The sequence below is a fragment of the Schistocerca cancellata genome, chromosome 1 (assembly GCF_023864275.1).
Source record: "Schistocerca cancellata isolate TAMUIC-IGC-003103 chromosome 1, iqSchCanc2.1, whole genome shotgun sequence".
NCBI lineage: Eukaryota > Metazoa > Arthropoda > Insecta > Orthoptera > Acrididae > Schistocerca > Schistocerca cancellata.
In genome coordinates this window covers 741937043-741959878 of record NC_064626.1, presented here as the reverse complement: position 1 = coordinate 741959878, position 22836 = coordinate 741937043, and the positions used below count along the sequence as shown (strand labels likewise).

At 43.1% G+C, this 22836-nt stretch overlaps 1 protein-coding gene across 12 annotated transcripts in view; it reads right to left on the bottom strand.

Moving 5' to 3' along the window:
• Positions 1-8361, bottom strand: part of LOC126185655 (C-Jun-amino-terminal kinase-interacting protein 4) — a 270109-nt gene extending 261748 nt beyond the window's left edge. For 3 of the 12 annotated variants that reach the window (XM_049928145.1, XM_049928149.1, XM_049928151.1), the window contains exons 1-4: positions 7565-8330; positions 7335-7455; positions 6803-6992; positions 6576-6714 (exon numbers count right to left, since the gene is read on the bottom strand). In XM_049928145.1, the coding sequence (XP_049784102.1) occupies positions 6576-6714; positions 6803-6992; positions 7335-7455; positions 7565-7867 (753 nt within the window). In that variant the 5' untranslated portion in view covers positions 7868-8330. Of the gene's footprint in view, positions 1-6575; positions 6715-6802; positions 6993-7334; positions 7456-7564 lie in introns of all 12 variants that reach the window. The other 9 variants (XM_049928147.1, XM_049928154.1, XM_049928155.1 and 6 more) reach the window with 8 other exon arrangements.
• Positions 8362-22836: the final 14475 nt, after the last annotated feature.

Genomic DNA, 22836 nt, shown 5'->3' with positions numbered 1-22836 from the left:
CAGTTACGTCAATTCAAATAACATTCTCGAGCTTTCAATGGCCATCTCCACCCCAGTCATCAGGAATAAAGGGAAAAGGGGGGAGAGGCCAAACAATGAGTCGCTTGTGTGGAAAACTGCTCTTGAACCTGCCCTGTTTGTTTTACAGCTTTTGTATGCTAGTTTCTTTCTGTTGCATGGAGGGTCTCTTCCATCACAAACTGGGTCTAATGTGATGTGCCTTAGACCAAAAGAAGAACTGGGATACAGATTAAGAAGTGAGAGTATGTATCAACAATTAGGGCTCACTTGAACCATTAACTGAAACAAAAACTTTCATTTTAGAAAACCTATCACTTCTTAATAATACTGTGAAATGTTATCAACAGGCATCACACTGCAGTGAACAGCAAGTCATTTAATATTCAACCAGACGTAGCCTACAATCAGGTAAGGACTTCTATCCAGATAATCAGATGCCTAAGACAGAAGTAAAGCTGTGGTGACGGGGCGTGAGTCGTGCTTGGGTAGCTCAGTTGATAGAGCACTTGCCCGCGAAAGGCAATGGTCCTGAGTTCGAGTCTCGGTCCGGCATACAGTTTTGATCTGCCAGGAAGTTTCATATCAGTGCACACTCTGCTGCAGAGTGAAAATCTCATTCTGGAATCGGATGACTGTTTTGAAACCGTATCATCTGTAAATTGGTAAGCTTATTAGTTGGCCACCATATTGGGGATATACCAATTTGATGTATCATTTTCAAAAACTAAAAAATACTGAATGTAGCAATGGTAGAAAATGTGAAAGACAACATACGAGATTTGGCAAAAAGGATTGCAATGATTGAGTAGGCAGTAACAAGTAGTGTTAACATATGGATTATGTAAAGTATCAAAAATGTTTATAATTTACCTTCCCTGTCATCTCCAATTATTAATATCACAAGACATCATTACCAGGTCAATGAAGAGTAACTATCATGTTGCAGCAGTCGACAAGTTGGCAGCCAGGATATATGATGAAGGAGAAGTCTTTCACAAAAAGATGGATGCATACTGGTATACCCTTACTCTTCGCTGCTGCAGAACATGAACTGCTGCTGGTGAGGGTTTTAATGTGGATAGTGTGACAATGGTTTAAAAGTGTAGAGATCAGAATACAAGTTTGATACATGGAGTATGTGATGGAACTTGTCCCCCTTATTGCAGCGGTGTACCGTAGGTCTCTAGAAGAGAGTAGCTTTCCAAAAGATTGGAAAAGGGCACGGGTCATCACGGACATTGAACAGATGTGCAGAACTATAGACCTGTATCTCTAACGTCGATCAGTTGTAGAATTCTGGAACATGTATTATGTTCGAGTATAATGACTTTTCTGGAGACTAGAAATCTACTCTGTAGGAATCAGCATGGGTTTTGAAAAAGACAATCGTGTGAAACCCAGCTCACACTATTCGTCCACAAGACTCAAGAGGGCCATAGACATGGGTTCTCAGGTAGATGACGTGTTTCTTGGCTTCCGCAAGGCGTTTGATACAGTTCCCCCACAGTCGTTTAATGAACAAAGTAACAGAATATGGACTATTAGACCAATTGTGTGACTGGATTGAAGAGTTCCTAGATAACAGAACGCAGCATGTCATTCTCAATGGAGAGAAGTCTTCCAAAGTAAGAGTGATTTCAGGTGTGCCACAGGGCAGTGTCGTAGGACCGTTGCTATTCACAATATATATAAATGACCTTGTGGATAACATCGGAAGTTCACTGAGGCTTTTTGCGGATGATGCTGTAGTATATTGAGAGGTTGTAACAATGGAAAATTGTACTGAAATTCAGGAGGATCTGCAACGAATTGATGCATGGTGCAGGGAATGGCAATTGAATCTCAATGTAGACAAGTGTAATGTGCTGCGAATACATAGAACGAAAGATCCTTTATCATTTGGCTACTATATAGTAGGTCAGCAACTGGAAGCAGTTAATTCCATAAATTATCTGGGAGTAGGCATTAGGAGTGATTTAAAATGGAATGACCATACAAAATTAATCGTCGGTAAAGCAGATACCAGACTGAGATTCACTGGAAGAATCCTAAGGAAATGCAGTCCGAAAACAAAGGAAGTAGGTTACAGTACACTTGTTCGCCCACTGCTTGAATACTGCTCACCATTGTGGGATCCGTACCAGATAGGGTTTATAGAATTGATAGAAAAGATCCAACGGAGAGCAGCGCACTTCGTTACAGGATCATATAGTAATTGTGAAAGCATTACGGAGATGATAAACTCCAGTGGAAGACTCTGCTAGAGAGATGCTCAGTAGCTCGTTACGGGCTTTTGTTGAAGTTTCAAGAACATACCTTCACCGAAAAATCAAGCAGTATATTGCTCCCTCCTACGTACATCTTGCGAAGAGACCAAGAGTATAAAATCAGAGAAATTAGAGCCCACACAGAGGCATACCGACAATCTTTCCTTCCACAAACAATACAAGACTGAAATAGAAGGGAGAACTGATAGAAGTACTCAAGGTATCCTCCATCACACAACGTCAGGTGGCTCGCGGAGTATGGACATGGATGTAGATTAGTTACTGTTTATACAATGGTAAACTATAACTGGAAAACTGGGAGAGAAACCAATAGTATTAATGGGTATGGAACGTGATTCAAAAATACAGTAGAAGCTGATGCTAAATGATCGAGTCAGGATTTTCACAAGCCACCATAACATCCAAAGGTTACAAGATTAATATTACATCAAAGTTTTTCCCATACAGAGATCAAGGTGCAAAAGAAAGCATAGTTATTGGGGGTTGGTTGTGTGGGGAAGGAGACCAGACAGCGTGGTCATCGGTCTCATCGGATTAGGGAAGGATGGGGAAGGAAGTCGGCCGTGCCCTTTCAGAGGAACCATCCCGGCATTTGCCTGGAGTGATTTAGGGAAATCACGGAAAACCTAAATCAGGATGGCCGGACGCGGGATTGAACCGTCGTCCTCCCGAATGCGAGTCCAGTGTCTAACCACTGCGCCACCTCGCTCGGTAAAGTTATTGGGGGTTCAACACTACACGATCAGTTGGAAATGCTAGTACCAATGATCAAAAATGGCATCAGAGACTTAAACTTAGTTCAGACACTTCTGTGTTCAGGGTGATAACAGTTTTAACTTTATCTTTGATATATTGTATGAGCCAATCAGGTTTCTGCCAATGAAAATACAAAGAAAACTGTGCCAAAAGAGGGCACTGTTTAACATTTTCATCAATTTTTAATAGTGCTCGTCCAGTACCAGAAGATGTGTGGTTAATTGTCATGAACCTAATTTTTAACATCATGCAGCCCCTTCAGCAACTGTGATAATTAAACACATAACACGTCAGCCTCAGTTGCAAATAGAAACCAATCTTTACCTAGATTTCAGTCAAAATAATTTTGCCTTCTTCAGAAGCTACTGACACTAAACTATTGCATGCCAAAGTATGGCCATGTCAGGTATAAAACTATAGCACAGTAGTTCACAGTCATAAATCTACATTACTTAGCTGAAGGGAAACAGCAGGCCTCCCTGCGCAGACGAGGTCGGCAGGCTGCGAGAATTCCGGTGCAGCTCTTGTGGCCTACCGACCTCGTCTACGCATTGGGGCCTGCTGTTTCCCTTTAGCTAAATGCAACTGAGGCTAACATGTTACATGTTTAGTCCTGTATCATGATAGTGGATACAAGAAAACACAGTGGCCACAGGTTTTCTGAAATACTGAATTAAACAACTTTTGAAATAAAAAATAATTTCTGCAGGTCCAGGGAAACAAAATATAGGAATTTTGATTAGGTAAAAAAGTAATACATCTCTATAAACATGTGGAAGTAGTGGATTTTGATTCAGAAATAAAGTATAGAAAGTACTTTGTTTTACATCATTGCACTATATGCCACACAAAATGGCAAACCAGTTTGGAACTGTTTGACATACAGTGCATCATCCTGCATCAACTGCAGGCAGACAATTAGATTTATGGTCCTGAGTAACTTGCCCCGACCCCTGATGGACAGTAACAACTAGTCTCATCAAAATGGGACATAGCCATACTTCACTGACAGTCCAGTACCATTCTTCGTGGTCTGATAGCTGCATTTTGTATGGCTTGGCAACTCTATATGCAAGGAATGGGATCTTGTGTTTGTGACCCACCATCCACGGTGATGCGTAATCAAAAAAAGTGGGACTAGAACAAGATTTATGATTTTGTAATATGAACTTAAGATGTGGCTTATTCAGATTGAAAGGAAAGCTGTGAGAGATTAATTGGTGAGTTCATATCAACAACTGGAGTTTACTTGAAGAGAGAATTTAATAGACACAGTACTTTTACAAATTGTTTTCATTTCATTCTCTGCATTCTAGCAATGTCATGTTTAAGTTAATCACAACACAGCTAAAATACTGAAAACATTTGGCTGACATGGCCTTATGTAACATCAGAAAAATAAACATTAATTGCCTCTGGAAACTACTGACAGTAGAAAGATAAGTTTGAGGGTGATGTTGCATACAACAAAAAATATCCTGTTGGAACTTACTGTCAAATTGTTATTTGCATGATCATAAGTATAAAATGGAAACTTGTCTGTATGAGTCAGATAAAAGGATCTTATTCCAAATGTGACTTACAGTTTCTCACAACTGAAAAAAGTGGGCATTACCACAGGAATAACTTCTCATATGCACTATGTAAAACTGCTTCCAGAATCCACATTTCTCCCAAGATCATTTGGTTACAAAGTGTCACACTTCACACCCATTATTCTAGCACATTGGTCTGCGATATTTAACTCTGAGGATGTGTTCATTCGCAACACACTATTAAATGCATGTTAGAAACAGCTGGCACCTGGAAACTGAAAACTACTGAAGGACCTGTCATTTTTGTTGGAATTGTCACATATGTATTCACTTGGCTCAAGAGAAATTTTTGCAAGCTCTACACATACTCGTTGTGAGCAAAACCAATAACTGCATCAATGAATAAAACACTAACAGCATCCAATACACTTCGTGTAGATTTTGTTGGTGTTTTAACATTATTTTGTCATCATTTCGTGTGCTTTGGGATCGTGGTGTAATTTTTTTGTTTTATACATTTAGCTTGTCCCTCACCCTACAACCCCTAATTTCCCGCAGTTGTACCATTAGTTTGATTATATTTTTGGATGGAGATGTTATTGTCTTATTTATATGTATTTTTGTGTTTGTTGTCATGTCTACGTAGTGACGTCATAGGTGCCATACTGGAGATGCTTAGAATAGCCATTTCTGCCATACTGATAATGTCATGAATCAAAGCAGACAGGTGGAATTGGACACTTCTGTAATCCCAACATTAGGAAGCCTTGTATCAAAGTATATATTCCCTTTAAGAATAAAACAATAAACAGTGTCACACTTTGGACCGAGAAAATCTTTCGATGCTGTGTCTCCCACAGCATCAGTATCAAAAGGTTTATTGCTAAAGAAAAGAACATACTCCAGATGCTGGAATCTCACTTAAAGGAAAAAGGTAATGTATGTAAACATCCAAAAATTAGACTGCCTACCAATTACAAATGGTGTAGTGCAAGGTTTTGTTCTTGGAACCTGGTCTCTTGTTTACTGTATATATACAGGGTTTGGACAAAAATATGGAAACGCCACAAGAAATGCATGCTTGAATATGAATGCAGATGCTAGTCAAGCCTACAGATCACACTGTTGTATCTGACCACCATCAGCACCTGTGTAACGTCTTCAGTACAATGCAAGTACCATTTTTGGTCAGAACAACATTCAATGTCATTATGACTATATTATGACAGAGCTAAGAGAATTTGAACACTGGAAAATTGTTGGTGCTCGTATGGTGGGTACACTTCCATAACCAAGAGAACTTAATTGTTTGATGTTTCAGGAAGCATCAAATCAAATATTGATACCGCACAAAGGGAAAGCAGGTGAATGTCACCTGCTAAGTCACAATGCAGATGAAAGTGTGTGGATAGTGGTCACAGCGGATGGTCGCTGCAGAGAATTGTAATGAAAATATATGAGGGGAGCAGCTGCGACAGTCAGTGCAGAATACAATAATTAGAAACTTCTTGATCATTTCACCTTTAGGTAACTCTCCAAAGTTCCCTTTCACTGTCAGAGTAAATTCAAAAGCACAGCAGCAATTCAGATTCAAACAATTCAAGAATTTCATGACCATTTTCGGAAATGACCTGGATTTTTAATGCCAAATTGTATTCAATAATAGGATTTAGTAGCCTGAAATGCATTAAGTAAAAAATATCATACAATGTCAGTCAATGTAAAAATGTAATATAATATACACAGTGCAGATTCACTACATGAATTTTTTGTACTAGCTCCACTTGAATGAAGTGCTATTTAAAGATATCCCATTAAAATAACTCACAGAAGTTCATGTACATTATGTGACAACATTGATCGCCTATTAACATCTTCAAATTTGAATAAATCCTATTCTTTTCTTTTTTACCAAATAAAAGTTTTGCACTTGTTAACATCACAGATTTAATATACTGAAGATAAAATAATTTACCTGTAATTCATTTCGAAGACTTGTGTTTGAATGATTACTGTCAGGTGGAGAAACTGGTATGATGTAATCTCCTGGGCTACCAACAGAACGTGGACCTTGTTCCAGTGATGCAAAACCAAATGAGGTGGGGCCTGCTGACCTGTGTTCCAAATTCATTAATGATTTGTGCTTTATTATATACAATGATTTTATTAATTTAATACTGCAGGAAAAATTGCTGCCCCCACCTGGTAAGAGGGCCGAGTGTCATAGAAGGCCTGCCTCCTCGAACAGCACCTTCCAAACGTTCTGCACTTCCCATCAACATCTTTGTGCGCTCCATATAATCCATATGAGTTTTAAAAAGTTCAGTGTAACGTTCATGCAGTTTGGCATATTCACGTTTCTGTTCCTGCTCCTTTTCCTCAAGACGTGCCACTGTTTCAATAAATCAAACAAGTTTTTAACATACTCTGGCACAGAAACATTTACGTTACAAGTATACATTCACAGCTAACAAAATCATAGCACATGGATATGAAATCGAAGAAACTAGTGAAAGCAATGGCTGCATGGTTCTTATAACGGTGTCATTCCTCTTAAAGGCAATGACTGTTGTTCATTTTGTGAAATACTTATGCTACTTGAGCTTCTAAACTTCCTTACACTAAAAAATCCTAGAACAGGCTATTTCTTGTAATGCAAACTAATTGTTAATACATTAAATAATGTCCTAAAACATTCAAAGAAAAATAAACAACAATATTCAAGACACACTACCATGATCTGAAGAATTCTTTGCTTTCAGTTCCAACATACGAACTATCGATTCTAGACTTTCAATCTTGCTATGAAGATCCTTTCTTTCATCTTCACCAGCATCTTCAAGTTCCAAAAGTTTCTGAATAAAAAGTAGGTACAGCATAATCATTAGGACGATGGTAATTACGCAAAGGTAATATTATACACTACTAATTCTCACAATGAAATTATTGTTCTAAGTGGCTTACCTGTTCAGAACTCTTTCTTAGCTGTTTTTCCCGTTCGTACTGTGTAACTAATTGTTCATTATCTTCTCTTAGCAGCTCTAATTCCACCTCATGTTCCTGATTTTCTGTATACGACAGATCCAAACACTCTAGTACATTGACAACCAATGGCATAAGATCTTTCACAACGTCTTCATCATATTTACTTATCATTTTCTCGAATTCTTGGTAAATGCTTCCAGCTAGTGATTGCACCTTCTCAGACATCACTACATGGGAATCCTCGTGGGTCCCGTAAACTGTTTCTTGCTCCATGTCCATCATTTTGACTAGTAGTATTTTAGCAACCGTATTTACTTACAGTCAACGACACCTTTCACTAACTACTGTATGTACAGGAACGCTACGTAACGCTGTCATTCCACTAGCGAAATGTTACAGTGTGATATCACAGATTTTCAGTCATTAGAAGTCCGTCTTCTGCTTTTACCCTGTATCACTACACACAGACTTAAACATATCTACGAAATTAACGTCATGCTGCAGCACATATGGTGACAATTACCGTTCTACGCATTTCAATGGCAATGTTTGGTTGTTACATAACAAGCCAGTTTTCAAAACTTAGTTCGCGTCTACGAACATTTCTTTTTTTTATGCACAACTACCTCCTGTCAATTTCTCGCTGCGCATTCGCTTACGATTTTACACAATAGATAGCACTGTATCGAAAATTTCAAAGAGTAAGCGAAACGCTGCCACAGGCATTACAGTCACTGCTTTGACCAGACAACACATCCTTACAATTTACGCGATCACCACTGGGTTGTTTTCCCGCAAACAGGTGTAAGAAAATGAAATATGCCATATCTACTTTCTGAGCGCGTTTTGCTTATTTCACGTCGTAGTTGGATCTGATCGATGTTCCGAAGAGATTTTGGCTGACATTTGCGGCGCCGGCGCTTTTCGCTTCTGATTTCGAAGCTACTGTTCAAAAAGACTACAAAAAACCTTTTAAGCATGTAAATAATAAAAAATAATGGATGCTGATGTAGTTGATACAGCGAAGCAAAAGAAGTCACTGCGGTCAACGAGCGCCAACACACAGCTGAACTTTATAACTAGAAAGTGAAATAGAGTAAAAAGAGTGACTCACAGAAGTCAATTACTTTTAATGATAAGCAACACTTTATCGTCATAATATTAATGTTGACTAGTTCTGGTCGCTTCCGACTAACGATAATACACTGATGTGCAAAACGTACGGACTGAAGTGACTTTTGCCATGATATGTTACTACTATGTACCATAGCTACATGAAAGTAGGACTATACATAGAAAGAACTGCTACAGTATAGTACAAAAGGTAACTGAAAGAAATACGCAGTAACACGAGCAGATATGATGCTTTTATTCAAAGATAGAAATTACACTTAAGTCACTGTCCTTCGTGATGGTCTCACGGACAATACAAAAGGTGTCGATCTGGTTCTCAATGGAGTATATGATCACTACGGACGGCAATGCATGCTCTGCAACGTGCTCCCGTTCTGGTCAGAAGGTTGGTAAGGAGTTATTGTGGTAGGGCATTCCATTCTTCCACCATCGCGTTTAACAACTGCTGGATGGTCGTTGGCGCATGTGAACGTGTGTATACGTCTCTCGAACGCATCTCACACGTGCCCGATAGAATTTAAGTCGGGGAAACAGACAACCCAGTACATGCGACGAATAATCTCTCGTTCCAAGAGCTCTCCCCCTCCCCCCCCCCCCCCGTCCCACTCCACCTGCACTGCTCGATACGGTCGCATATTGTCATCCATAGACATGAACTCAGAGCGAATGTACACCTGAAAAGACGCACATGGTGAAACAGTACAACCTCACAATGACGTTGACCGCTGAGTGTACCATGATCAAAGATCTGGGGGTCACTACACCCAAGCAACATTATGCCTCCCCACATCGTAACACCTGGACTACCAGAAAGATCACGTTCGACAGTGTTCCCGGGTGCATTATATGCACCCCCATCGCACAATATGATGGCACGTTCAGCAGGTCAAAGAGAAATCCTTGCCGAACGGTCTAAAGGCGCTGCAGTCATGGACTGTGCGGCTGATCCCGGCGGGAGGTTCGAGTCCTCCCTCGGGCATGGGTGTGTGTGTTTGCCCTTAGGTTAATTTAGGTTAAGTAGTGTGTAAGCTTAGGGACTGATGTTCTTAGCAGTTAAGTCCCATAAGATTTCACACACATTTAAACATTTTTTTGAAATCTTGATGGTAGGAAGTACACCACATTCCTGCAAGAAACATTAGGTCTGTTATTGGAAGAAATACATTTAGGGACAAGGAACAGAATGTGGTATCAACACGATGGGTGTCTGGCACATTTTTTCTGATGGCTAGAAATGAGTTGCAGAGACAGTTCCCAAATCGTTGGATTGGACGCAGAGCAGATGTGTCATCGCCGGCTTATAGGCCAGACTTGACGACTCTGAATTTTTTCTTGTGGGGTTCGTAAAAGACATTGTTTATAAGACGTTTCAGTTACACCTGGAGATATGCGGGAGAGAATTGTCAGAACATGTGCTTCGATAAGTGCCGATGTGATAAGGAATACCACTCAATCCATGATAGAATGATTGCAGCACTATATTGATACCAATGGTCATCACTTCGAACACCTTCTGTAACTGGACGTTCATGCCACCTATGTGACCTTTGTTGACCTTCAAAGACCTTACTGTTACATATCATTGGATTCGTCTCGATAGCCGCTGTCAGAAAATAAGTACCGAACTATAGCACCCCTTCAAAAAAACAAAGTTGACCTTCATGTCTCTGAAGCGACCCACCTAACACCAAAAACAAAAGTCATATTATGTCCCCCATTGTCCCACGCAGCTTTTGTCCCACAAACTTTGCAGCTCCTATCATACTTTTGTAGTTATTCTTGGTGGCAACAGTTAGTGACTTACTCTGTATAAGGCGACACTGTTACCACTGATAGTATACAATGTGTTTCACTGTTCCACTGATGGGTCAGAGCCGAGGAGAACGCAGATCTATCCTGCAATGCCGTTCAGATAAGGTGTTGACCTTCTGGGGCGATGGCACGGGTAGTGCGACCTAGCCCATCTCTTCGTTTTCTAAGGCCTTCTGTGAACTATTCTGTACACACCCGTTGTACTGCCGAAACATTTCGTCCCACACGAGCAGCAATTCTGGATGGGTGCATCACATTCTCTAATTCCAATAATGTGCCCCCTTTCCAACTCACTTATTTGAGGGTACGGTTTGCACATACATCTGCAAGGCATCCTGCACATCTGTTCAGGCGGTTTATAGTGACGAGGAGAGCCACATGCACATTTTTACCGGTAGCTGGTGTTGCGCTGCTGTATCGAAATTGGCCTTGAACCTGCGGGCTGACATGGTTCAAATGCTAATCATTCTACAGAATATACTAATGTATATGTCCTGTGAATATGTATGTCTAGTCGTTCAAGATGTTCAATTTTTTTCTGAACATGAGTGTATATTTACAGGCACCAGCGCCTCTGAGTTCGACGCTGTGTAGCGTCGTTTGCTCACGTTTCCGGACACGGGTTTGTATTCAAAATATTATGTACTCATTCCCCTTTATATGTCCTAGAGGTTTGTAACCGGAATTTCCGAACGGTTTGAGCATGTGCATCAGAGATCTCGGCCGCCCGGACCCAAAGCGGTGGGTTGACGCCGTTTTACTGACACGCCCGAACAACCCATGTGGCTGAACAGGCCCGATCTCTGCTCTGGAGTTCACGTTTCAATATTTAGGAACTCGCTCGCACATCTTAATTTCTCTCCATCCTCCACCCCTCCACCACCTTTTTCCTCACAAGATACGCAGTAGCCCAGAATCAGCTTCCTCATTCTTGTTTAGAATGGAAATAATGAGTAGCAATACGAAGTTACTTCCGCCAGTGCGAGCACCTTTTTGGCTTTTCTCCACAGTTATGACCTGCTTTCACATTCGGTTCTCACATTCGGCTAGCAAAAGGTTTTGGGTTCAACACACTTCATGTGTAATTTTCTTAAAATTCATTATTTTTTTCAGCGAATTTCGACACACTGTTTGAAAAATTGCTACCGCCGCCGCCACTGCCGGGACACGACAGCGTCATAGCACAGTTGGATTATTGGAGCGACAGCGAAACAATTTCAACTTCACAAATAACGTTCGATACTTGCTTAGATGTTTCAGAGGTTACCCTTCCCCACTTTGATTTAACAGAGTTGTAGTGACATTATGTTTAACAGTACAATGCTTAAATTTCACCACATATTTAGGCTAATTTGCAAGACATATTAATGTGCAAGACATCTAATGATGGTTTGAGTGTAACTGGTTCTTGCGACATACGCAAGCATATATATTACGGACTCGCTCCACTTTATTTACTAGGTTGGTGCATAAGTTCGTAGCGTTTTTGTTTTGCATGTTGGTATTCCGGTTGCTACGTGTTTACTTACCGATTGTCAGTTTTTATTTATAGTTCACTGCTGCTATCTCAGTTTAAATATTGTCATTTTGTCATTCGGAGATATTGAGTGAAGCTGTGGACGCCACCAAATGGAGTGCCAAATCGAGAAATTGGAACAGTTCCGACATATTCTTTTGTTTGTGTTCAGTAGAGAGGTAACAGCAGCGGAGGCAGCCAGAACCATTTGCACCGTGTATGGGGATAATGCTGCTGGACAGAATAAGGCAAGAAAATGGTTTTCTGTTTCAAGGAAAATCGTTTTGACAATACTGACTATCCCTATTCAGGAAGGCATTCGTGATTTGATGAAGACCGTTTAAACGCGCTAATCCACAATGATCCACGTCAGTGTACCTGAGAACTGGCAGATGTGATGGACTATGATCATTCCACCATCGAGCGACATTTGCGTGCAGTGGAGAAGGTTCAAAAGTCGGGTGCATGGATACTACATGCTCTAAGCCAAAATGATAAAAATCAGCGGGTGACCATCAATTGGCTCTTGAACAACATCGACTTATCCGAACGGCATTGCAGGACAGATCTGCGTTCTCCCCGGCTCTGACGCAACAGTGGAACAGTGAAACACATTGTATACTATCAGTAGTGACAGTCCGTCGCCTTATACAGAGTAAGTCACTAACTGTTGCCACCAAGAATAACTACTAAAGTATGATAGGAGCTGCAAAGTTTGCGGGACAAAAGCTGCATGGGACAATGGGGGACATAATATGACTTTTGTTTTTTGTTGCTAGGTGGGTCGCTTCAGAGATATGAAGGTCAACTTTGTTTTTTTGAAGGGGCGCTATAGTTCGGTACTTATTTTCTGATAGCGGCTATCGAGACGAATCCAATGATGTGTAACAGTAAGGTCTTTGAAGGTCAACAAAGGTCACATAGGTGGCATGAACGTCCATTTACAGAAGGTGTTCGAAGTGATGACCATTGGTATCAATGTAGTGCTGCAATCATCTTATCATGGATTGTATCATTTCTGGTGACGAGAAATGGTGTCTTTATGCTAACGTAAGGCAAAGAAAGGGATGGTTGAGACCAAACCAAGCAGCAACTCTCCGTACAAAGCCCTGCACGTATCCACAAAAGATAATGTTATGCATCTGGTGGAACAGCGACGGTGTGGTGTTGTACGAATTGCTTCCCCGAGGTGTAACCATCACTGTCGGCATTTATTGTCAACAACTGAGATATCTTGCAGATGCTATCCAAGAACAACTACCAGGAAGACTGCTTGAAGTGGTGCAACTCCACAAAAACGCCCGCCCGCATTCTGATAGACTAACAAAAAACTATGTACAAGAGTTGGGTTGAGAAGCTATTCCGCATCCACCTTATACAGCTGATCTTGTGCCCTCAGATTTTCACCTTTTCCGCTTTCTACCTAACAACCTTGAAGGAACGTCCTTTCCAGATGAAAATACGCTCCGAACATGGCTCGACGAGTTCTTCATTTCTAAACCACGATCAGTCGCGGATCCAAAAGATTTATTTACTATCTCGTTCCTGGAATGAAATGCTAAGTCGGAAAAAATAGATCAAACAATTCCTAGTTACTACCTGGCATTAAACCCAGTGGATCGACTGATGGGGGAAATTCCCAAGTGCACACAGCCTATTGTGGCAGAAGACACGCGAATTGCAACGAGCAGTTCAAATATGTGATCAACATCGTGGTACATAAATTGACCCGATGTGAAATTCTTCTACGTAAGAAACCTTCCAGTATCTATAGCCAATGCCGATCACTGAGATACCATGTAAAAGTTAAACTTGATAAGCATGCCACGTCGAGGAAGTGTAAATATATAATCGATCAATTCATTCAATAGTTTACCGAACCGTGATTTGATAATAGTAAACATATGTACCGAGCATGGCAAACAAAAGTCAAGATAAAGAAGCTCTCACAAGAGTACAGGTGATATTCCACAACAAACGAACGACTGTGCTGGACCAGAGGCGAGTTAGAATGTGTAAAAATACCGATAATGTGACAGTAAAGAACATGTTGAGTGTACAAAAAATTACTTCAGTGTAGAGTCAGGTATACCCTCGAATGGAGAAAAAGGGTTGAATAACCATGGGGAAGCTCCAGTTATTCGTGGCGGAGGCGTATAAATAAACTTTCAGTTAGCTGAGCATTAAAAGATGATGCAGGTGAACAAGCAGTAAACACCGCTTACCTTAAACATAAACTTACTCATACCCTTAGAAGACATTCATTACACGTGCTAGGTGTGAGATATTGTGAAAATATAAATCAGGGTATTACTGAAAAATTCAAACGGCGCATGTACAGTATGAATGGCGAGTTTTTTTGTAGCTAAACCACTTGCGACAGAGTTGTTTCAAGGTGCCACGCAGAGAATGGAGCGTTCTTCAGTTACCTTCATTTTTTTAATTTCCATACAGGAATACATACGAATGTCAGTGTCAGCTCAATATGTAGTGCGAACTTCAATGCGAGACGCTTTAACACTTTCCACGAGGAAACTCTGTCTCGAAATCTGGCAGAAAATCGAGAGAGAATTTGGTTGTATGTAGAGTGCACTAGGGCAAAGACGCAATCAATACAGTACCTTCACTGAGCGATAACATTATGTATTAATACGAAACAATTGTTATCATTTTATTGCCGGCCGCGGTGGTCTAGCGGTTCTAGGCTACGGTCGCAGGTTCGAATCCTGCCTCGGGCATGGATGTGTGTGATGTCCTTAGGTTAGTTAGGTTTAAGTAGTTCTAAGTTCTAGGGGACTGACGACCATAGATGTTAAGTCCCATAGTGCTCAGAGCCATTTGAACCATTTTTATCCTGATGTTTTCACGAAAAATCTATGGCGCGTATCCAAACTGCGCGTACAGATTTTATTTTATATTCTATGTTGTCTATAAGTTCAAATAGTTCAAATGGCTCTGAGCACTATGGGACTTAACATCTGAGGTCACCAGTCCCGTAGAACTTAGAACTACTTAAACCTAACTAACCTAAGGACATCACACCCATCCATGCCCGAGGCAGGATTCGACTCTGCGACCGTAGCAGTCTCGCGGTTCCAGACTGAAGCGCCTAGAACCGCTCTGCCACCACGGCCGGTATGTCTATAAGTCATATGTCACAGTTCCTAAGGTATAAGTAGTGAACCTACGCGAAAAATGTCAAATAGCTGGCCTGACAGAGTGCAAGACTGACGAAAATTTCAAGATAGGATTTCAGGAGAAGTTAAAAACGCTGATGTTCGCGGGGCATGTTGTGCGAAGTGTGTAGCAATAGAGGCGCAGGAAGCAAAGAACGCGTTTCATTTTTTAACAAATCCGGAAAACTTTCATGTGACACACTGAGACAGTAAATAATACATATCTGATGAAAAAAGACTGTCAACTGTATGTTTCTCGGTTTTAACGTTTTATTTACGTTGATTATCGGAATGAAATCTAAAACCCGAAACACAAAGAGAAAAGATTTTAGATTTCATTTCTGATACATCTCGGACATAAAATCTAATAATTAAAATAAAGACAGTAGAAAGATTTTTATTCATAAAATATTCTTGCTTCTTTGTTAGAAGTTTTTTTTTTTAAAAAAAAGCAGCCGATCACCATGCCTTCTGCTATGAAAAACAAAGTGTAGGACTTTATGCAGTTCATTTCTTATATACAGGGCTAAACAAAAATATGGAAACATCAAAAACACGACACATTACCATGCCTAATACGGTGTATCGAACCAGCAGGCGTTGAAAACAGATTCCGGTCGTGCTGGAATGAATAGGTATAGGTCCTGTACAGTTAGCATGAGAATTTTTACCATTCTTCCTGGAAAATAGTGGCTGTCTTAAGTAACGATGATGGAGGTGGGCAGCGATCACGCACTCTTCTCTCCGAAGTAGACCACAAAGGCTCAAAAATATTGAACTCTGGTGGCCAGGAGAGACACGACAATTCATCCCCGTGCTCATAAAATCAGTCTTAAAGAATGTGGACTGTGTGAACAGGGGGTCTGCCCTCTTGGGCAACAGCATCAATATTGCGAAACAAGTATTGTAGCTTTGGAGAGACCCGATCAGCCAAAATGGTAACATAATTCTTGGCAGTAATGTGACCTTGCAGAGCAGCCATGAGGTCCATGGAGTGCCACGACATAGCAACCCAAATCATCACCGAACCCCCGCCATGTTTCAATCTTGGGACGTAAACTCGGCCAGAACTTGGAACCTGTGAAACAAGACTCATGTGACCAAATGACTTTATTCCATTGGTCCATAGTCCAGATTTTATGGCTTTGGCACCATGTTTTCGTGTTACGGGCATCTGCATCACTAATGTCTGGTTTTGAAATTCCAGCTCGCTGCGCAATTCCCTGCTTATGGAGTTCTCTTCGTGCTGTTTTGGTGCTGAGAGGGTTGGCGAGTGCAACGTTCTGTTCTGCAGTGATTTTTGCAGCTGTAGTCCTCCCATTTTTCGTCACAATCGTCTTCAATGATAGTCTTTCAAGACTACTCGCACACACTTTCGCCTACGTTGTCACTTAGCAGAAGATGTTTTCTGCTTTCCCTGTATACGGTATAAATCTTCGTTACGGTGCTTCCTGAAACACCAAACACTTCGGCTCCCTTATTTAAGGAAGCACTCATGTGAGCACCAACAATTTACCCACATTCGAATTCACTCAGCTCCGACATAACGCACTTCGAACTGTTGTTGTTGTTGTGGTCTTCAGTCCTGAGACTGGTTTGATGCAGCTCTCCATGCTACTCTACCTTGTGCAAGCTTCTTCATCTCCCAGTACAGACTGCAACCTACATCCTTCTGAATCTGCTTAGTGAATTCATCTCTTTGTCTCCCTCTACGATTTTTACCCTCCACACTGCCCTCCAACACTAAATTGGTGATCCCTTGATGCCTCAGAACATTTCCTACCAACCGATCCCTTCTTCTAGTCAAATTGTGCCACAAACTTCTCTTCTCCCCAATTATGTTCAATACCTCCTCATTAGTTATGTGATCTACCCATCTAATCTTCAGCGTTCTTCTGTAGCACCGCATTTCGAAAGCTTCTATTCTCTTCTTGCCCAAACTACACTCCTGGAAATTGAAATAAGAACACCGTGAATTCATTGTCCCAGGAAGGGGAAAATTTATTGACACATTCCTGGGGTCAGATACATCACATGATCACACTGACAGAACCACAGGCACATAGACACAGGCAACAGAGCATGCACAATGTCGGCACTAGTACAGTGTATATCCACCTTTCGCAGCAATGCAGGCTGCTATTCTCCCATGGAGACGATCGTAGAGATGCTGGATGTAGTCCTGTGGAACGGCTTGCCATGCCATTTCCACCTGGCGCCTCAGTTGGACCAGTGTTTGTGCTGGACGTGCAGACCGCGTGAGACGACGCTTCATCCAGTCCCAAACATGCTCAATGGGGGACAGATCCGGAGATCTTGCTGGCCAGGGTAGTTGACTTACACCTTCTAGAGCACGTTGGGTGGCACGGGATACATGCGGACGTGCATTGTCCTGTTGGAACAGCAAGTTCCCTTGCCGGTCTAGGAATGGTAGAACGATGGGTTCGATGACGGTTTGGATGTACCGTGCACTATTCAGTGTCCCCTCGACGATCACCAGTGGTGTACGGCCAGTGTAGGAGATCGCTCCCCACACCATGATGCCGGGTGTTGGCCCTGTGTGCCTCGGTCGTATGCAGTCCTGATTGTGGCGCTCACCTGCACGGCGCCAAACACGCATACGACCATCATTGGCACCAAGGCAGAAGCGACTCTCATCGCTGAAGACGACACGTCTCCATTCGTCCCTCCATTCACGCCTGTCGCGACACCACTGGAGGCGGGCTGCACGATGTTGGGGCGTGAGCGGAAGACGGCCTAACGGTGTGCGGGACCGTAGCCCAGCTTCATGGAGACGGTTGCGAATGGTCCTCGCCGATACCCCAGGAGCAACAGTGTCCCTAATTTGCTGGGAAGTGGCGGTGCGGTCCCCTACGGCACTGCGTAGGATCCTACGGTCTTGGCGTGCATCCGTGCGTCGCTGCGGTCCGGTCCCAGGTCGACGGGCACGTGCACCTTCCGCCGACCACTGGCGACAACATCGATGTACTGTGGAGACCTCACGCCCCACGTGTTGAGCAATTCGGCGGTACGTCCACCTGGCCTCCCGCATGCCCACTATACGCCCTCGCTCAAAGTCCGTCAACTGCACATACGGTTCACGTCCACGCTGTCGCGGCATGCTACCGGTGTTAAAGACTGCGATGGAGCTCCGTATGCCACGGCAAACTGGCTGACACTGACGGCGGCGGTGCGCAAATGCTGCGCAGCTAGCGCCATTCGACGGCCAACACCGCGGTTCCTGGTGTGTCCGCTGTGCCGTGCGTGTGATCATTGCTTGTACAGCCCTCTCGCAGTGTCCGGAGCAAGTATGGTGGGTCTGACACACCGGTGTCAATGTGTTCTTTTTTCCATTTCCAGGAGTGTATTTATCGTCCATGTTTCACTTCCATACATTGCTACACTCCATACAAATACTTTCAAAAACGACTTCCTGACAGTTAAATCTATACTCGATGTTAACAAGTTTCTCTTCTTCAGAAACGCTTTCCTTGCCATTGCCAGTCTACATTTTATATCCTCTCTACTTCGACCATCATCAGTTATTTTGCTCCCCAAATCGCAAAACTCCTTTACTACTTTTAAGTGTCTCATTTCCTAATCTAATTCCCTCAGCATCACCCGACTTAATTCGACTACATTCCATTATCCTCGTTTTGCTTTTGTTGATGTTCATCTTATATCCTCCTTTCAAGACACTGTCCATTCCGTTCAACTACTCTTCCAAGTCTTTTGCTGTCTCTGACAGAATTACAATGTCATCGGCGAACCTCAAAGTTTGTATTTCTTCTCCATGGATTTTAAAAACTACTTGAATTTTTCTTTTGTTTCCTTTACTGCTTGCTCAATATACAGACTTAATAACATCGGGGAGAGGTTACAACCCTGTCTCACTCCCTTCCCAACCACTGCTTCCCTTTCACGTTCCTCGATTCTTATAACTGCCATCTGGTTTCTGTACAAATTGTAAATAGCCTTTTGCTCCCTGTATTTTACCCCTGACACTTTCAGAATTTGAAAGAGAGTATTCCAGTCAACATTGTCAAAAGCTTTCTCTAAGTCTGCAAATGCTAGAAAGGTAGGTTTGCTTTTCCTTAATCTATCTTCTAAGATAAGTCGTAGGGTCAGTATTGCCTCACGTGTTCCAATATTTCTACGGAATCCAAACTGATCTTTCCCGAGGGCGGCTTCTACCAGTTTTTCCATTCGTCTGCAAGGAATTCGCTTTAGTATTTTGCAGCCGTTACTTGTTAAGCTGATAGTTCGGTAATTTTCACATCTGTCAACACCTGCTTTCTTTGGGATTGGAAGCATTATATTCTTCTTGAAGTCTGAGCTTATTTCGCCTGTCTCATACATCTTGCTCAGCAGATGGTAGAGTTTTGTCAGGACTGACTCTCCCAAGGCAGTCAGTAGTTCTAATGGAATGTTGTCTACTCCCGGGGCCATGTTTCAACTCAGGTCATTCAGTGCTCTGTCAAACTCTTCACGCAGTATCATATCTGCCATTTCATCTTCATCTACATCCTCTTCCATTTCCATAATATTGTCCTCAAGTACATATACTCCTTCCACCTTTCTGCTTTCCCTTCGTTGCTTAGAACTGGGTTTCCATCTGAGCTCTTGATATTCATACAAGTGGTTCTCTTTTCCCCAAAGGTCTCTGTGATTTTCCTCACTTCGAACTATGCAGAATAATATTCTGGCCACACCTGACGCTTGCGAGGTATTGAGGACATTGCAAAAGTGCCGTTGGTGGTCCAACACAACAGCGCAGTCTGCAGGCTGTGGTAGCATCTTTATTTATGTGTAAGCATGCATTTCTGGCGGTGTTTCCATATTTTTGTGCAACCCCTGTATTGCTATAGTCATTACATGACTAGCTATGTGTCTGACGTTACTCGAGTGTGTTTTTATTCCAACCTTCTATTGGTCCATCTCTTCCTTCCCCTCTCCCTGTTCATCTCCTCCATTTTTCTTTCTTTGTCCATCTCCTCCTCTTCTCTCTCTCTGTCTGCCTCCTCCTCTTCCCCTTCCCCGTTCATTTCCTCCTCCTGCTCTCTCTTGTCATCTGCTCCTCGTCCTCTCTCGGCCTTTCTCTTCCTCCGCCTGTCTCTGTCCATCTTTTTCTCTGTCCATCTCCTTCTCTCCCCTCTCTCTCTGTCCATTTCCCCTCTGCCTCTCTCTGCCCACCTCCTCCTCCCCTCCTCTTTCTTTGTCCATCCGCCACGCTGTCAGTTCAAATGGTTCAAATGGCTCTGAGCACTATGGGACTTAACTTCTCAGGTCATCAGTCCCCTAGAACTTATAACTAATTAAACCTAACTAACCCAAGGACATCACACACATCCATGCCCGATGCAAGATCCGAACCTGCGACCGCAGCGGTCACGCTGTCAGTCCATTACTTCCTCCACCCCCGCCTTCTCTCCACGTTATAAAGCTCGCCCCCACAGGGCGCAGGTGGTTCTTACTTCCACAATATTTCATTCCAGATCGTAGCTAACATAGCGTACTAAATTTGCTTGAAATCGTTCCGGGGGTTTAGGAAACGTTTTTTACCAGTGGCTTTGCCCACGTATGCACATGTCAGATGTATTTCACATATTTCACATATAATTGTACACAAATTCCGCCTGATATTTCCAGCAAATTTCGCCCTGCAGTTTCATTTTCACACAGCTTAATGTTTATGACGTCTTGTCTTCTAAATTGTGTACTGTACAAAGACATAATTTTTCAGGTACATCCTGTGGTACATATGGCTATTGTTTGCATGGTCTGTTGTGAATAGAGCTAGTAGAAACGCAGTAATAAATTAAAACGTTACGCATGATGCGGCAGTATTTCAAGCATGTTTTTGAAGTCTTATCTACTGTACTATGTGTCGTACAATGAGATAATTTTACTGGTACATTCAAAGGTATGTGTGAATACTGTCTGAAAAATGTGTCACGAATACAGTTCGTACTAAAGAAGGAACAAATTAGAATGTCATAGACGATGTCGCAAGTTTTCGCGCATCTAAGTATTTGACGTCATATCTACTAAACTAGGTGCCGTACAATGATATACACTCCTGGAAATGGAAAAAAGAACACATTGACACCGGTGTGTCAGACCCACCATACTTGCTCCGGACACTGCGAGAGGGCTGTACAAGCAATGATCACACGCACGGCACAGCGGACACACCAGGAACCGCGGTGTTGGCCGTCGAATGGCGCTAGCTGCGCAGCATTTGCGCACCGCCGCCGTCAGTGTCAACCAGTTTGCCGTGGCATACGGAGCTCCATCGCAGTCTTTAACACTGGTAGCATGCCGCGACAGCGTGGACGTGAACCGTATGTGTAGTTGACGGACTTTGAGCGAGGGCGTATAGTGGGCATGCGGGAGGCCGGGTGGACGTACTGACGAATTGCTCAACACGTGGGGCGTGAGGTCTCCACAGTACATCGATGTTGTCGCCAGTAGTCGGCGGAAGGTGCACGTGCCCGTCGACCTGGGACCGGACCGCAGCGACGCACGGATGCACGCCAAGACCGTAGGATCCTACGCAGTGCCGTAGGGGACCGCACCGCCACTTCCCAGCAAATTAGGGACACTGTTGCTCCTGGGGTATCGGCGAGGACCATTCGCAACCGTCTCCATGAAGCTGGGCTACGGTCCCGCACACCGTTAGGCCGTCTTCCGCTCACGCCCCAACATCGTGCAGCCCGCCTCCAGTGGTGTCGCGACAGGCGTGAATGGAGGGACGAATGGAGACGTGTCGTCTTCAGCGATGAGAGTCGCTTCTGCCTTGGTGCCAATGATGGTCGTATGCGTGTTTGGCGCCGTGCAGGTGAGCGCCACAATCAGGACTGCATACGACCGAGGCACACAGGGCCAACACCCGGCATCATGGTGTGGGGAGCGATCTCCTACACTGGCCGTACACCACTGGTGATCGTCGAGGGGACACTGAATAGTGCACGGTACATCCAAACCGTCATCGAACCCATCGTTCTACCATTCCTAGACCGGCAAGGGAACTTGCTGTTCCAACAGGACAATGCACGTCCGCATGTATCCCGTGCCACCCAACGTGCTCTAGAAGGTGTAAGTCAACTACCCTGGCCAGCAAGATCTCCGGATCTGTCCCCCATTGAGCATGTTTGGGACTGGATGAAGCGTCGTCTCACGCGGTTTGCACGTCCAGCACGAACGCTGGTCCAACTGAGGCGCCAGGTGGAAATGGCATGGCAAGCCGTTCCACAGGACTACATCCAGCATCTCTACGATCGTCTCCATAGGAGAATAGCAGCCTGCATTGCTGCGAAAGGTGGATATACACTGTACTAGTGCCGACATTGTGCATGCTCTGTTGCCTGTGTCTATGTGCCTGTGGTTCTGTCAGTGTGATCATGTGATGTATCTGACCCCAGGTATGTGTCAATAAAGTTTCCCCTTCCTGGGACAATGAATTCACGGTGTTCTTATTTCAATTTCCAGGAGTGTATTTTTGGAGGTACATGTAGCGACATATGTGTATCTGTCTGCAAAATGTCTGTGGAATATAGGTAGTAGAAAAAAAGTAATAAATTAAAACGTCATGCTTCACGTGGCAGGTTTAC